General features: G+C 40.9%; 1 protein-coding gene across 1 annotated transcript; it reads left to right on the forward strand.

The window, feature by feature from the left end:
* The first annotated feature begins 6,264 nt into the window (after positions 1-6,264).
* On the forward strand, positions 6,265-7,584 carry LOC129941857 (uncharacterized). The gene is made up of 2 exons (XM_056050610.1): positions 6,265-7,447; positions 7,501-7,584. Exon 1 carries the CDS (start codon positions 6,350-6,352, stop codon positions 6,908-6,910), a length of 561 nt encoding a protein of 186 aa, XP_055906585.1. The 5' UTR covers positions 6,265-6,349; the 3' UTR covers positions 6,911-7,447; positions 7,501-7,584.
* The last annotated feature ends 7,530 nt before the right edge of the window (positions 7,585-15,114 follow it).

Genomic DNA, 15,114 nt, shown 5'->3' on the forward strand with positions numbered 1-15,114 from the left:
AAAACAATCGCGAAACTTTCTACAAGAGTTCTTGTTTTGCATGGCAACCAAAACTGTCAAGATGAAGAATCTAAATTGACACGTATGGTGTCTACAGAAGACATCATCATTCTTGAAGACGACAAAAATACTGACGATGACCATGATGCGCGCTCTATCGACATGCAAACAGCTCAAACAAAAAGAGAAAGTTAAATTAATAAAAATAATAATAATATTTTAAAAAGTGAAATCATAAAAAATAAATAACATTCAAACAGAATGTCTATATATAGATAGTGTTTTAATTGAAATATAAATGGTTATGGACAAGTCATACAGACTTCATAAAAGCTGCTATTTTAAAGTTTGATTTTGATGATTAAACGCTTTCAGTCTCCTTACTGGTTCTCAAAACCATATTCAATTCCATTGGATGTTTCGAAAAAATTCGTCTCGTTTCATTTGGATCTATATGATTTAAAAATGATTTAAATTAAAACAAAACAAGAATCACATTTATATATATAGAATAATATCACTTTTTTTATAAATTTTTTGGCTTAAAGCAAACTTTATTGAAAAAAATGGTCACGTTTTAGTATTATTAAAAAACAGAAGCTCTGATCTCTAATCTAGAGAACCAACTTCAACAACTGATCTCTTTTTCCCTACAAGCTGTGATTTGCACACTAACTTTCATATGGATTAACTCTATATACAAAAAATGTGGGGAACAATCAATTATGCAAGAAGACGTGAATACTCACCACCTTTCAAAATGGCGGATGTAGTCAGCTGTTCAGAGAAAATTCTCAATTGTGGGACTATGGTACTCTCATTGTGTTCGATTTTTTTTTTTTTTTTTAAATTCATTTTTATTAATTCATTCTTAAGCCTATCTTAAACCTAGACAAAAATTCATAAAACTAGCCCAATTATCCATAACTTACAACTAACTTAATGGTCCCATACGGACACTCTAAGTTAAACTATAACACTTAAAACTAATGCCTTTCGGCCCTAACATCTATTTCACTTCATTTTAATTTTATTTATTTTTGTATTTATTAGAAAAATTTAAAAAAAAACTAATATCAATATCCTTTTTTATTTTTACTTACAAACTACTTAAAATTAGGTCCTTAAATAAAACTTAAAGCTAACTTAAACTACCTATTCTACCTATAAACTACTTAAAACTAGAACAACCACAGCAGCAAATCTAACTATCTAACTGTTAAATAATTGAACGAAACTAATGTAAACAGACCCTTATAGTTCGGAAGGTAGTTCTGCTTCGGTCGGTCAAACAGATGTCAGCTAAATTGGCTCGCGCTTACAATGTAGGAATACATCCTTTTTACGTGGTACTACTTTCGCTTTGCATAAATTTGCACTTTCTAGATGAACGCCGACCGGAGCAGAAGCCGCCTACCGAATTGCTAAAAATAGTAGGTAATTCATTTTACTTTTAAAACACTTTATTGATTTATTTTTTATAAAGAGAATAAACATCTTTACTTTTAAATACAAGAAAGTCGTTATATTTCTTTCAAACACTGCTTTGTGCCGGCGTTTACCTACAAATTTTATTCTTATTTTTAAGAATATTGCCATTGAGATTGGAAGCCTTGTCCCACAAATTATTCTCAGCCAGAGATTGCGCAGCCAGCGAACAATATAGCCATAGAACTCCATGAAAAAGAAAGTCACCGGCCAACGCCAAAGTTCCAGACTGAAACCAAATAGGTCCGTTCAGGACGAGTCTTCCTCTGACGAGCATGTTATGGAAAGTGGAAGCGACACAGATTTGGAAAAGACAATCGTCGATAAGAGTTGCAAATCGACAGCTATGGAAGAAATCCAAAAGCAGTTGGATGAATGCGCTTGCAACTTCAAACAGCGTTGTCTACTGCAGCCACTGAAAAGGAAGAAAAACTTCATCTGCAAGAAGTTCTAGCCACGCAACATCATAGTGCCACAGTAACTACTTCAGATGTGACTGGCAGATGTGCAAGTTCTTCAGTTGTGTCTTCCAGTGTACAATTAGTCTCTGCCACAAACACGGTGACAGCTACTACTGCTGGCAATATGTCCACTGGATTCGAATTGTCACAGTACATGCCCAGTTCATGGTGTGGAATTTCCTACATGCAATCACAACCGTCTGTGCCACCACGTCCGCCAGGTTATAATAGCGGAACCCAATTAACACCAACAAGTGTTCCGCAAGTGCCATCGTTCTTGCCACCGTTGTCTGGATTCCAGTCTTTCAACTCGAATCAAATTGAAGCACCACCAACAGTAGCACCGCCAATGCCGACACCATACAGTGCAGGTGCTGACACCAATTTGTATTCATATCAGGCCGCAGCCAGCCGTAAGTTACATGATCTGCCTGAATTTACTGGGAGGCCTGAGGACTGGCCGTTGTTTTCAACATCCTTTCGAGATTCTACTGCCATGTGTAATTATACAAATGTAGATAATTTATTACGCCTGCAGAAAGCACTAAAAGGGTCTGCCAGAGAAGTCGTCGAAGCTATGCTTATCCACCCGAGCAATATAAATCAAGCCATGGCAGCTCTAGAATTTCGATTTGGTCGCCCAGATATATTGTTACGAAGCCAGTTACTCAAAGCCAGTGAAATAAACCCGATTCCAGAAGACAAATTGGAATTATTGATACCATTTGCAACCATAGTCCAGAATCTGGCCACTTTTCTACAAGCAAGTGGAATGACGTCACAGCTAGCCAACCCTACAATCCTCGACGAGCTCATTAGCAAACTTCCTATGAGCAAGAAGTTGGAGTGGGTTCAGAGAAGCATCTGTTACCAACCCTATCCAACAATAAGACATTTCGAACAGTGGCTGACTGGCACAGCAAGATTTATATGTTTGGTTACCCCAGTTTGCCCACAGCCTCAGCCTAAATCCGGACAGAAGCCAAATCAAAGAAACGTTCTCTATGCCGCAGAACAAAAGGTGCCAACAGTCAAACCAAATCAAACTTGCCGCCTATGTAAGAAAGCAAAACATTTACTCTCAGAGTGTCCTTCCTACAACCAACAAGACGCTACAACCAAATGGAATTATGTGAAGAAGCAAAGGCTGTGTTTTTGTTGCCTCAAATTTGGTTTCTGTAAATCGAAAAGGGCTTGTGGAAAGCATGGATGTGAAAAGAATCATCATCCATCGTTGCATGAAGACAGAGAAGCATCAGGAATCTTGACATTTCAAGCCGCCGCCGCCGTACCAGTAGTTGAGAAAAACATCTTGAGTTGCAGCAAGGGAAAAGACAACAAAATTCTATTTCGAGTACTACCAGTTCGACTTTTTGGTAATGGTGTAGTGCTGCGAACATATGCTCTTCTTGATGAAGGATCATCTGTGACCATAATGAGCGCTGCGCTGGCTGATAGTTTGCGTTTGAAGGGGCGAAAGACAGATCTAAAACTTCAATGGTTTGGTCAAGAATCGTTCACAAACGAATCCTTTGTTGTTGACTTGCATATTAGCGCAGATGTTGATGGTGCTGAGAGGTATAAGATGGAAGCAGCACACACAGTTAATGAACTGAGTTTGCCGACTCAGACACTTACCAAAGCAGACTTATTGGACCATGACCATGCAATTTATATATTATCTAGCTTCCCAGCCGTGGAATATAATGATGCGAGTCCACAAATTTTAATTGGGCTAGACAACTGTCACCTGGGAGCCCCGATACGAACAATTGGGTCTAATAAATTCGGCCGATTGTTACCGAGACTAAACTTGGATACGTGGTGTATGGTAGGACAAAAACAATCGCGAAACTTTCTACAAGAGTTCTTGTTTTGCATGGCAACCAAAACTGTCAAGATGAAGAATCTAAATTGACACGTATGGTTGATGAGTACTTCTGTATCGAGAATTTCGGAGTCAAAAAACCGAAAGAAAGGTTGATATCTGAAGATGACAAGAGGGCACTTGAGATTCTACTGGACACCACCAAGAAGAAAAACGATCGATATCAGACAGGACTTTTGTGGAAGCAGAACCAAATCATCCTCCCTCCGAGCTACGACATGGTTCGTCGAAGATTATTCAGCCTGGAAAATAAATTTCCAAGAGAACCAGAATTTGCCGATAAGTACCGATGTATTATTGCAAGTTATGTCCAAAAAGGATACGCCAAAGAACTTTCGCACGATGAAGCCAAAACAATCACTCCAAGGACCTGGTACCTTCCGCATTTCGGAGTGAAGAATCCGAACAAACCAGAAAAGCTTCGCTTGGTATTCGATGCGCTGCGAAAGTAGATGACGTTAGCCTAAATTCTTTCTTATTGAAAGGCCCAGATGATTTGAAGCCATTAATGGCAATTCTCTATAATTTTCGAATGAGACGTATTGCAGTGACTGGTGACATTAGAGAAATGTTTCATCAGGTGATGATCCAGCCTGAAGATTAAAATTCTCAGCGATTTCTTTGGCGAGAGTTCGAAGACCATCCGATTGGTGTTTATAGTATGCAGTCAATGACATTTGGTGCCACCTGCTCGCCGTGTTCGGCAAATTATGTCAAAAACTTAAATGCGAAAAGATTCATCAAAGAATATCCAAGGGCTGTGATGTCAATAGCAGATCATCATTACGTAGACGACTACGTAGAAAGTTTCAATGATGTTGCAGAAGCGATCGAGGTCACTAACGCTGTAGTAGCCATTCATAGAAGCGGTGGATTCGAGCTGCGAAATTTCACATCGAATTCTGAAGAGGTTCTGAAAAATATACATCATTCAGACAATAAAGAACAACAGAGACAAATTGTTACCATGAATATTGAAGCCACAGTAGAGAAGGTTTTGGGAATGTGCTGGGACCCAGGTGAGGACGTGTTCTTGTTTAAGTTAAATTTCTCTCGTGTCAGCAAAGACATTATTGAAGGAAGAAAATGCCCAACTAACAGAGAACTTTTAAGCGTTACGATGTCAGTATTTGATCCGTTCGGCATGATAGCTAATTTCGTCATTCACGCCAAACTGTTGTTGCAGTCAGTATGGAGATATGGTACTGAATGGGATCAGCCGATTCCCGATGAAATTTTCCAGAAATGGAACCTATGGAGAGCGGAACTCCATAACGTAATGAAGCTTAGGGTTCCGAGATGTTACCATGTTTCATTATCAGCAGCCAGCAGGATTGTTCTTCACACTTTCGTCGATGCCAGTGAAGAGGCGTTCAGTGCAGCAGTATATATGCGGGTTGAGTACAACGAGGAAGTATGTGTCACGTTTATTTGTGGTAAGACAAGGTGCGCTCCAAAAAAGTTGATGTCTATCCCACGCCTAGAATTATCAGCTGCAGTTTTGGGAGTCAGATTGTGTGACTCTATTTTGGAATACCATCACCTGAAACCAGACGAACGAGTTTTTTGGAGTGATTCAAAAAAAGTGCTAAGCTGGCTTCGTTCTGATCCGCGTCATCATAAACAATTTGTTGGGTTTCGAGTTGCCGAAATATTGGACAGTAGCAAAGTTGGACAATGGCGTTGGACCCCGACTAAGATGAATTCAGCTGACGAAGCAACACGAGCACGATATCCACCAGTATTCTGAGCCGATAACAAATGGATAGGTGGTGCTACTTTCCTCAAGTTGCCCGAAGATCAATGGCCGTCACAACCAGATGATATCTCTAGCTATGTCTGCCGAGAAGAAATGAGACCGAAATACGTTCTGCACGCCAAAGCGAGTACGCCAATCTTTGATTTCTCTAGATTCTCGAAATATTTGGTATTAAAAAGAACGGCAGCCTGGTTAATAAGGTTTGTCAAATCCTGTCGTCGTCAAACAATAGAAAAGGGAGAATTGTCTGCCTTAGAACTCAAAGAGGCCGAAAGAGTACTTTGTGGGATTGTGCAAAAAGATGTTTTCGCCCAAGAAATATGCCAATTGAGTTGCAATCAGCAAGTTGATAAATCGAGTTCTATTTATAAGCTAACTCCATATCTGGATGATGATGGCTTGTTACGAGTGTACGGACGCGTTGACGCTGCCACCACGCTTCCGTTCTCTTCGAGACGTCCCATTATATTGCCAAAGAACCACCAATTAATAAATCTCATAATAGCTCATTTTCATCGCCGTTGGCGTCATCAAAACGACGATACGGTCACTAACGAAATACGACAAATATTTTGGATTCCCAGTCTACGATCGTTAAGCAAAAAAGAAAGAGGTCGGTGCCCACTTTGCAGGATAAGATCTGCTTGCCCTTCGTCGCCGTTGATGGGGCAGCTGCCCGAGGACCGACTCACTCCCTTCTTGAGGCCATTTAGTTTTACAGGACTGGACTATTTTGGCCCAGTGAATGTGACAATGGGACGTCGTAAGGAAAAACGTTGGGTTGCCCTGTTTACCTGCCTGACCGTGAGAGCCATTCACCTTGAACTAGCAACTGACTTGTCAACAGACGCCTGCATTCTGTGCATCCGTAATTTTGTCAATCGGCGTGGAATACCAAAGCGAATTAGAAGTGACAACGGCACCAATTTTATCGATGCCAAGAAAGAACTTTTAACAGCTGATGTTTTCGATAGTAATGCCATCAAAGCAGAACTTTCCGCTAAAGGGATTGAATGGATCTTCAACTGCCCTTCCAACCCACATGCCGGCGGATGTTGGGAGAGACTTGTCCGTTCAGTGAAGAGAGTTCTGTCATTCACACTTAATGAACTTGCGCCTAAGCCCGAGACATTAGTAAGTGCTCTTATTGAAGCAGAAAACATAGTCAACAGCCGCCCGCTTACACACCTTCCTGTGGCAACCGAAGATGCAGAGCCATTAACGCCGAATCATTTCTTGATTGGTGGAACGAACTCGACGCAGTCGCCTGGACACATCAATGAAAGAGCTCTCTGCCTCCGAAAGCAATGGTGAATAAGTCAGCAGATTAAGGATCGCTTTTGGCATCGATGGATCAAGGAATATCTTCCAGAACTAACCAAAAGAAGCAAGTGGTTCGTCAAAGTCCCAAATATTCAAGTAGGAGACCTGGTCCTCGTCTGCGATGAGAATCTTCCGAGATGTCAATGGGTGCGAGGTAGAATCTCAAAAGTTTTTGTTGGACCAGATGATCAGGTCCGTTCAGCTGAGATTCAAACGTCAACGGGAGTTCTTCGGAGGCCGGCGGTTAAGCTGGCTGTACTAAAGGTTGATTGTGAGGCTGCGGTGAGACCGGGTGCCTCACGGGGGGTGGAGTGTTAAATAATTGAACGAAAAGAATGTAAACAGACCCTTATAGTTCGGAAGGTAGTTCTGCTTCGGTCGGTCAAACAGATGTCAGCTAAATTGGCTCGCGCTTACAATGTAGGAATACATCCTTTTTACGTGGTACTACTTTCGCTTTGCATAAATTTGCACTTTCTAGATGAACGCCGACCGGAGCAGAAGCCGCCTACCGAATTGCTAAAAATAGTAGGTAATTCATTTTACTTTTAAAACACTTTATTGATTTATTTTTTATACAGAGAATAAACATCTTTACTTTTAAATACAAGAAAGTCGTTATATTTCTTTCAATCACTGCTTTGTGCCGGCGTTTACCTACACTAACATTTTTGTTTTTCATATTTTGTTGTCTTTTTTTTTCTTATTTTTATTTTTTATTAATTTTTTTTTTTTTTTATTAATGGTTTTTGTTAATGTTTTTTTTTTTTATTTTTTTTTTGTCGTGCCACCATGCTTATTCTACTTAAAAACTAAACCCTAAAACTATTAAACAAGTATGTAAGCCGGCCAAGGCTTAAAACCCATCCCGACTACCCACTATCAAGTGCCGATTGAAGCCACCAACACTGGTTCTCCTGCTTCACCCTATCAATTCGGTCCCGTTCGGACACAGCCCTTCTGAACCGAAGGAGCTCTGCTCCGCCTTGTGCCATGACGTCCCGATTGTACAGGAGTCGCCTATCCACGGTTCTTCGTCTGACGTGGTAGATTAACGGAACTGCCAATATATCCTGTATCAGATCGCATCTATCTAAAAAGAGGAATGCCTCTGGGGGAATGAAGCCGCTCAAGCGTGCACTCTCAAAATACTCGTCGTTCGGATAGAACGCCCCGAAATTTAAATTGTTGGTCGAAGACAAAGCTCTTGCAATGTGACCTCGAACGAGTTTTATCACGAAATTGTCAATTCTGTTGAATCGAGCCCCGTTGTATAGGACCTCGTTGGAATAGTAATGCACATAAGAAGATTCCGCTGTTCGGTATAAGCCGGTACAGCGTCGTAAACACTGCCGCTCGAACACCCGAAACTTTCCATCTGGGAAGGGGCAATGTTGAACCACACAGGACAACCATAAACGATCATTGGCCGTATGATTGCCATGTAGCAAATTACTTTCACTCTGGGGTCAAGCCGACTGCTTAAAAACAGCCGTTTCGTCAGAGCGAAGGCTCCTCTGGCCCTGGTCAGAGCAGCATTTATATGTCTGTAGAAATATAAATACTGATCTAAGCAGATACCGAGGTACTTCACTACAATTTTGCTCGCTAATGGCTGCCCGTGAAGATCAACGATGACCATCTTGCGCCAATTCTTGCACGTATCCCTCGTGGCTCTTGCCAACGGAGTCCGGAACAGAATTGTCCCTGAGTTCTGGACATTTAATTTCAGTTTCCAATCGTCGCAATATCGCTGAATCTTGTCGAAATCACGCTGCAAGAGAATTCTAATAACCTCAACGTTTCGGGCCGTTCTGTACGCAATTAGATCGTCGGCGTAAATGCTGAATGCTGCGGTGGTGTAAATGCTGAAGAGAATCGGCGAATTCACCGCTCCCTGTTGAAGACCATTTTTAATTGAGAATGTTGTGGTAGAAGTTACATTTCCACTTTTGACAACAAACTTTCTACCGTTAAGCATATCATAAAGTATATACAACAATGGCTTGCTTATGCCAAGCCTGCTCAGTTTTAGGTAAAGACCATCTAACCATTCGGTTGCAGAGGCGTTTTCCAAATCAACCAAAACAGCACCTGTGCATTGTTGTTTTGATTCATTCCAATGGATATCAGAAACGAATTTAGACGCAGCCCACTTAGTCAGAGCCCTATTAATGATCTTTTCGAAAACATTGCTGATGCTCGGAAGAAGACTTATCGACCGAAGATTTGACGGGTGGCAGTTGTCTTTTCCCTTTTTGGGAGAGGATGAACCACAGCGGTCTTCCAATGCACTGGATAATATGCATTATTCAGTGCATTATTGAAGAGCTTGGTGTATGTGTCAATTGCTTCCACCGGTAAATGTCTAAGTACAACGTTGGATATACCATCGACACCTGCTGAGTTTTTGTATTTTATTGAATTAAAGATGAAGCTCAACCTTCGTCACTAACAAGGGACTTGGTCCCGTTTGCTCGGCGATTATGGCATTTGCAAGGAATCGTCATTGAACCGCATGAAACCGCGGTTCTCAGATCGCCATTGTGTCATACCATTTAGAAGGTAAAAGTGATTAAGTAGAGCTCTGTTTTCCAGGTCGTGGTTGGGGCGAATGCTAACATTCACCTTGTACACTTGCTGGAAAGCAGCTCCCACCGCCTCCACTTTTCCTTCGGATCTTCAATTATATAATAGTCATCGTCAAAGATGGCTTCTTCTTAATCTATTTGCGCTGTCATGAGTACGTCTCTGTTCTCTTCGGTTCTTTGGAGTTTAAGACACGGAAGGTCACTGTCGTTTTTTTTCCTGAATATCTTATTGATTTTGGGGAACATACTAGGGTCACTCGAATTAACTGACCGGATCTTGTGGTCCCAGTACTTGTTAATTGATAGCCTGTAGTTCTCCTTAATCAACAGATTGACATTTTTTATTGACGACTTTAGTGTCCTAACCTCCAAGTCGTGTGGGTCTGTAAGTCGTCTGTACAAGTTTGTAAGCCACTCTTGTGCCTATGTAGTCCGTCAATTGTCGCGTTTCTGTAAGCGTCCATTTGGTCCCGTTCTTTGTACTTTGGAATTGTCCTTTCCATTATTCGTTTTATTGTTTCGTCCATCTGTTGTAAATGTTGGTCAATTTCTGTATTTGTCAGGTTTCTGTTGTTTGGTGGGGCTATGTCACTCGAACGAAGTTCTCTAGCTAAGACGTTGGTGAAACGAGGCCAACGCATCTTACTGTAATTATAAGAATGCGTTGCAACGTATTCCTCCAACTCCACGCTTTCGTTCGGAATCTGCATAACAGCAGCCAGTCCGCAGTGATCACTGTCGTACTCAACTGTCTGTAAGCAGTTTCGCGGGTGATTACCCACTTTGTCTGTTACTGTCAGTCTAGTGTCGTACAGCAAAAGATCCAGAAAGGAGCCGCTTCTTGGATACGATGGCTTTTCGGTAGCCAGCAGGTCGACGCCATATTCAACGCTGTAAAGATTCATCAAATTAAAAAGATGATTACCTCTGGGATTATTATGTTGATTTCCCCAACCTTCATGTTTTGCGTTCAAATCACCGCCCAAGATGAAATAGTTTTCTTCCAAGTTTAGTTTAAGTTCCCTAAAAAGAATCTCGAGTTCTGAAGCAAAGTAAGTAACCTGCGGAGCTCCAGCCGCATAAGCCGCAATAATATACATCCGCTTCAATTGAGTGAGAGAGATGCATACAACGCAAACTTCTAGCGTCTTGAGCTTTCGCAATTCATTGTTATATACGACTTTATAATTAATGCCTTTTCGTATAAAGAGAGCGACACCGCCCCCTTGAGTGGAGTCGGGCCGGTCTCTTCTTACGATATTGTAATTTTTATGAGTCAATTTGTGTTTGTGGTTTAGCTTAGTTTCGCTAGCCATAAACACATCGGGACTGTAGTCTGTAAACAATTGGAACATATTGGCTCTTCGTTCAATCCTAATCAGTGAATTTACACTCACAGCTAGGACTTTTAGGCGCGTCTCCGGCAGCGCGCCCATTTTTGTCTAAATTGCGCCAGGCCAGGCAACAAAGAGTAGAGATGATCTACCCTTTTGCCTTGTTCGTTTATCTGACTTTGCAGTCCTGTTAGTTGACCTTGAATGCTCAACAACAAGGCTACAATGTCAGGCGGCACCTCTGGTGCCTTAGGCACAGGGGCCTTTGGGGCAACCGTTGGTGGAGTCTGTCTCGTGTTCCCATTCCGACACCATTTGGGCGTAAGAGAATTTGCGATCCACGAATTTTTGTATTGGAGCCTGACGAACTGTTCGACTTCTTTCGGCTTTTTGACTGGCCTGTTTTTGTTCAATTTCTTGGACCTTAGGGCAGCCCCTATAACTAGCCGGGTGCCCTTGGTTTCTGCAAAGGACACACTTGAGCAGGGTCAAATCCTCAACCCGCTTATTCCCCAGCTTACATTCTCCTTCTTTGTGGGTTTCTCCGCACCTGACACAACGCAACTGCATATTGCAGTTGGCATTGGCATGGCCAAACCTCTGGCACTTCGTACATTGTAGAATGTCGTCGTGCCTTTTTAATGTCTCCCAGCGTACAGCTTGATTGTCGAGAGATTCGATTCTCTCGACACTATTGAAACTGCTTTGGGGCGATAATGTTACGAGGAACATTGGCCTATAAACCCCTCGTCTGGACTTCACCGTAGTGAAAGGCTCTACCCCGATAAAATCGAGATCGTCACTGGCTTTTTGGCGGAGCTCAGCTAAGAGCTCCTCCGGTTCCGTGCAGGAACTTATGCCCTTCAGAAGGACCATCTTGAATTTTTCGCTCTTAGGCGTGTAGCTGAAGAACTTAGCTGTGGCCTCTTTTAGTAACTCTTTCACTAGTTTATATTCGGCCAGTGAGAAGCACTGGACCAAATAGCTCTTTTTTTTCATTCAAAATTTTTATAAGAAATTTGCCCTTAGTATACCTGTTTAATATCCTGTATGTCAACCCGGTAGGTCCTAATAGGTGGCACGTTCTCCTTCTTGGGCTCTGGTTGTTTCTGGTGTTGCTGCTGTTTCTGCTGCTGCTGTTGTTGCTGCTGCTGTTGTTGTTGCTGCACTGCTTTCGTTGAGGTCGATGGGCCCTCAACGTCTGGGACCGCTACTGCTAATGGCGGTTTTTTCTTTTCCTCCGCTCCTGTGTTCTTGTAAGCGGGTTTGGGTTGTGTTTGTTTTTGCTGCTGTGGTTGTTTTTGCTGCTTTTGTTTTTGCTGCTGTTGTTTCTGTTGCAGTTGCCGTTGCGCTGCCTCTTGTTGTCGGCGCGCTTCCTTCTTCAGCTTAAGTTGGCTGAGGAGTGGCTCCATTTCCTCCTTTAGTTTCCTCAAGCTGTCTTCGAACTTACTAATGGCTGACTGTTTAGATTGCAGGGCCGCCATCAGTGAATTTTCTTCTTGGAGGATTTGGTGCACCTCCACCTCCATCGATTTGTTTTTTGACGGTTTTGGCTCCGATAGGATCTTGTTCCTATATTTCGGAGTTCTATAATGCCCTTCTTCACCCTCTGAGATGTAGTCTATGCTCCCAGCGTCGTCACTTTCTGAGGTTTCGTGAGAGTTAAGCACTATTCACATGAGCACGACCAAAGATTGAACGAATATTCGTCGATTTTGACGTTTCTTTCACATGAAAGTTCCTAATTCGTCGCGAATGAAGTTTGACTTTGACAATTCTTTTTTTTGTATTTATCATTATTGTGTTAACGATTGAGAAAACCCGGTCGAAGCTATATTTGTTTAAAAAAAGTTATTGGTGTCCTTGTTAATACTCAAACAAGAAAAAGATTTCATGTGCATCCATTTAACGCAAATCGGAAAAATGTTTCCTTAATAAGACTGCTGGAAAAATATCCAGAAAAGTTTCTTACATATTTAAGGATGCCAAGAAGCTACAGCCAAACACCATTCAATACCAAACTAAAACAGGAATAAGTTTGGTTTCCTAAATTTATTAATATATGATGTTTAAAAGTAAAAGTTTGCATCATAAATCAAATAGAAACTATATTGCTATCGTTTCGTTAAGAATTTGTGGGGAAATATGTCTTCAAACGTATATAAACTCACATTTCTTAATTCATTTGTAATTCAGGGATCGCGTTCATTTGAAAACTGCTTTATATGATTCGAATATAAAGTGATATAAATTACTCTTCAGAGCAATGAAGATTTAGAAACAATTCTAAATTACGCCTTTAGCAATATAGTAAGTAAAATTAGGTGATGACACATTCCAATGAAAATTAGGACCTAGAAACATAAAACTCTGAAAGCACTAAAACTATTATTTTTTTATTATTAGCCGCGTTTATGGGTTTAATTTTCAGTCAGACCGTTGAAAAATGCAAACCAATTTCATATTTGTTTCAATTTTTAGAGTTCATCGACTTAATTTTGTCGATGCGAGAGCTGCAAACATTGAAAACGAGAGTTACAGATTATAAATATGGATCATGAAAATTTAACAACGCAGGAACGTGTTACCTACAAGCTCAATTTCAAAATAACCGAAACCGGGTACCCCTAATGTATGCAACAAAAAGAATGCAAAACTTAATAGCTGGTAGCAATCGTGGCAGATACGGAGGTGGTGAAGTGGAAATGTTGGTTAGGAAGCTTAGCTTGAGTAGAGTTTCTAAAAAGCAACATTTCCACTTCACAAAAAGAGACCAATCCGCGCTGATTCAGAAGCGTGCGATAAAAACTGGGTTTCGTGTGTTGGTAATGTGGAGAACCATCAACGGGATAGGAGCTTTTCTCTTATATATGAAAAAAAACCCCACCGTTAAACTTACTTCAGTTCGAAGCCCATTAATAATACATATATTTTTTTTTTTTAAAGTTTAACTATTTTGGTTTTAAAGTTTAACAACTTTCGTTTAAATTAAATTTGTGGTGAAAATATCATTAGTCAAATACGAAAATCTTTTGATTTGATACGTTCCGCGAAACGTAATATAAAATTAGTTTAGTTTGTTTGAAGTTAAGAAAAAGTGAACAATTTTGTACGTACATATATTTATCATAACTACCATTCATCGACCCAGCCTTCCAGCAGCAGTGGCCACTACAGCAGAAGAACGGGGTAAGTCAGTTTTATTTCCTTTTTTATACATATACGTACACTGGCTCTCAGCTTAAATGATGCAGTTCCTTTTTTTATGAAAAAAAGCTTACGGTTCATTCAAAATGGTAAAACACTTCAATTTTAACTATGTAGAATATTCTATCAAGTCATTACTATTCAGAAACATGTTGTACGGTACATCAAATTTTTTTCGTTTTGAAATAGTGATGGCAAAACATAATTATTGCAAAAAACAAAGTCACAGCTTATATGAGCACTCACTCTTAAAAATAACAAGTTAACGGTTTTTTCTTCTTTATCAAACAAAATCCTAGTAGTAGATTGTCATTGGATTGTTCGTAAAGTGAAGGAAGACCCAACTTTAAGTGCAGTAAAGCTAGCCCAGGAAGCTGAGAAGTATTTAAATAAGAAGAGCAGCGCAGAAACCATCCGTCGAATCCTGCGAGAGTCAGATTTCAATGGAAGAAGTGCCCGGAAAAAGCCGTATATTAGTGCAAAGAACAAAATTGCAAGAATAACATTTGCTCGTGACCATGTAAGCAAGGACGAAACCTTAGACACCGTTATCTTCACGGACGAGAGCAAATTTAATCTCCATGGCTCGGATGGCAGGTCATACGTTTGGAGACAACCCAATGCAGAGATCCAACCGAAGAATATGCGTGGGACTGTGAAACACGGAGGAGGTCACGTTATGGTGTGGGGCGCCATGTCATCCTCTGGTGTAGGAAACTTAGTGTTCATCGAAGGCAACATGGACAAAAATATGTACCTTGACATATTGAAGGAAAATTAAGTACAAAGTGCCGAAAAGCTGAACATAAAGGACTGTTTCCGGTTATACCAAGATAACGACCCAAAACACAAATCTGGTATTGTGCAAACTTGGTTGATATGGAACTGCCCCCAAATCATGCAGCCACCCCCGCAGTCTCCAGACATAAACGCCATCGAAAATTTACGGTCTAAACTTGAGCGAGAAATACGAAAACACGAGATAAGATGCAAAGACGATCTCAAAAAGGCGCTCTTGGAAGAATGGGGAAAAATACCTCCAGACTACTGTCGAAAACTGGTG

Source organism: Eupeodes corollae, chromosome 1 (genome assembly GCF_945859685.1).
Source record: "Eupeodes corollae chromosome 1, idEupCoro1.1, whole genome shotgun sequence".
NCBI classification, from domain to species: domain Eukaryota; kingdom Metazoa; phylum Arthropoda; class Insecta; order Diptera; family Syrphidae; genus Eupeodes; species Eupeodes corollae.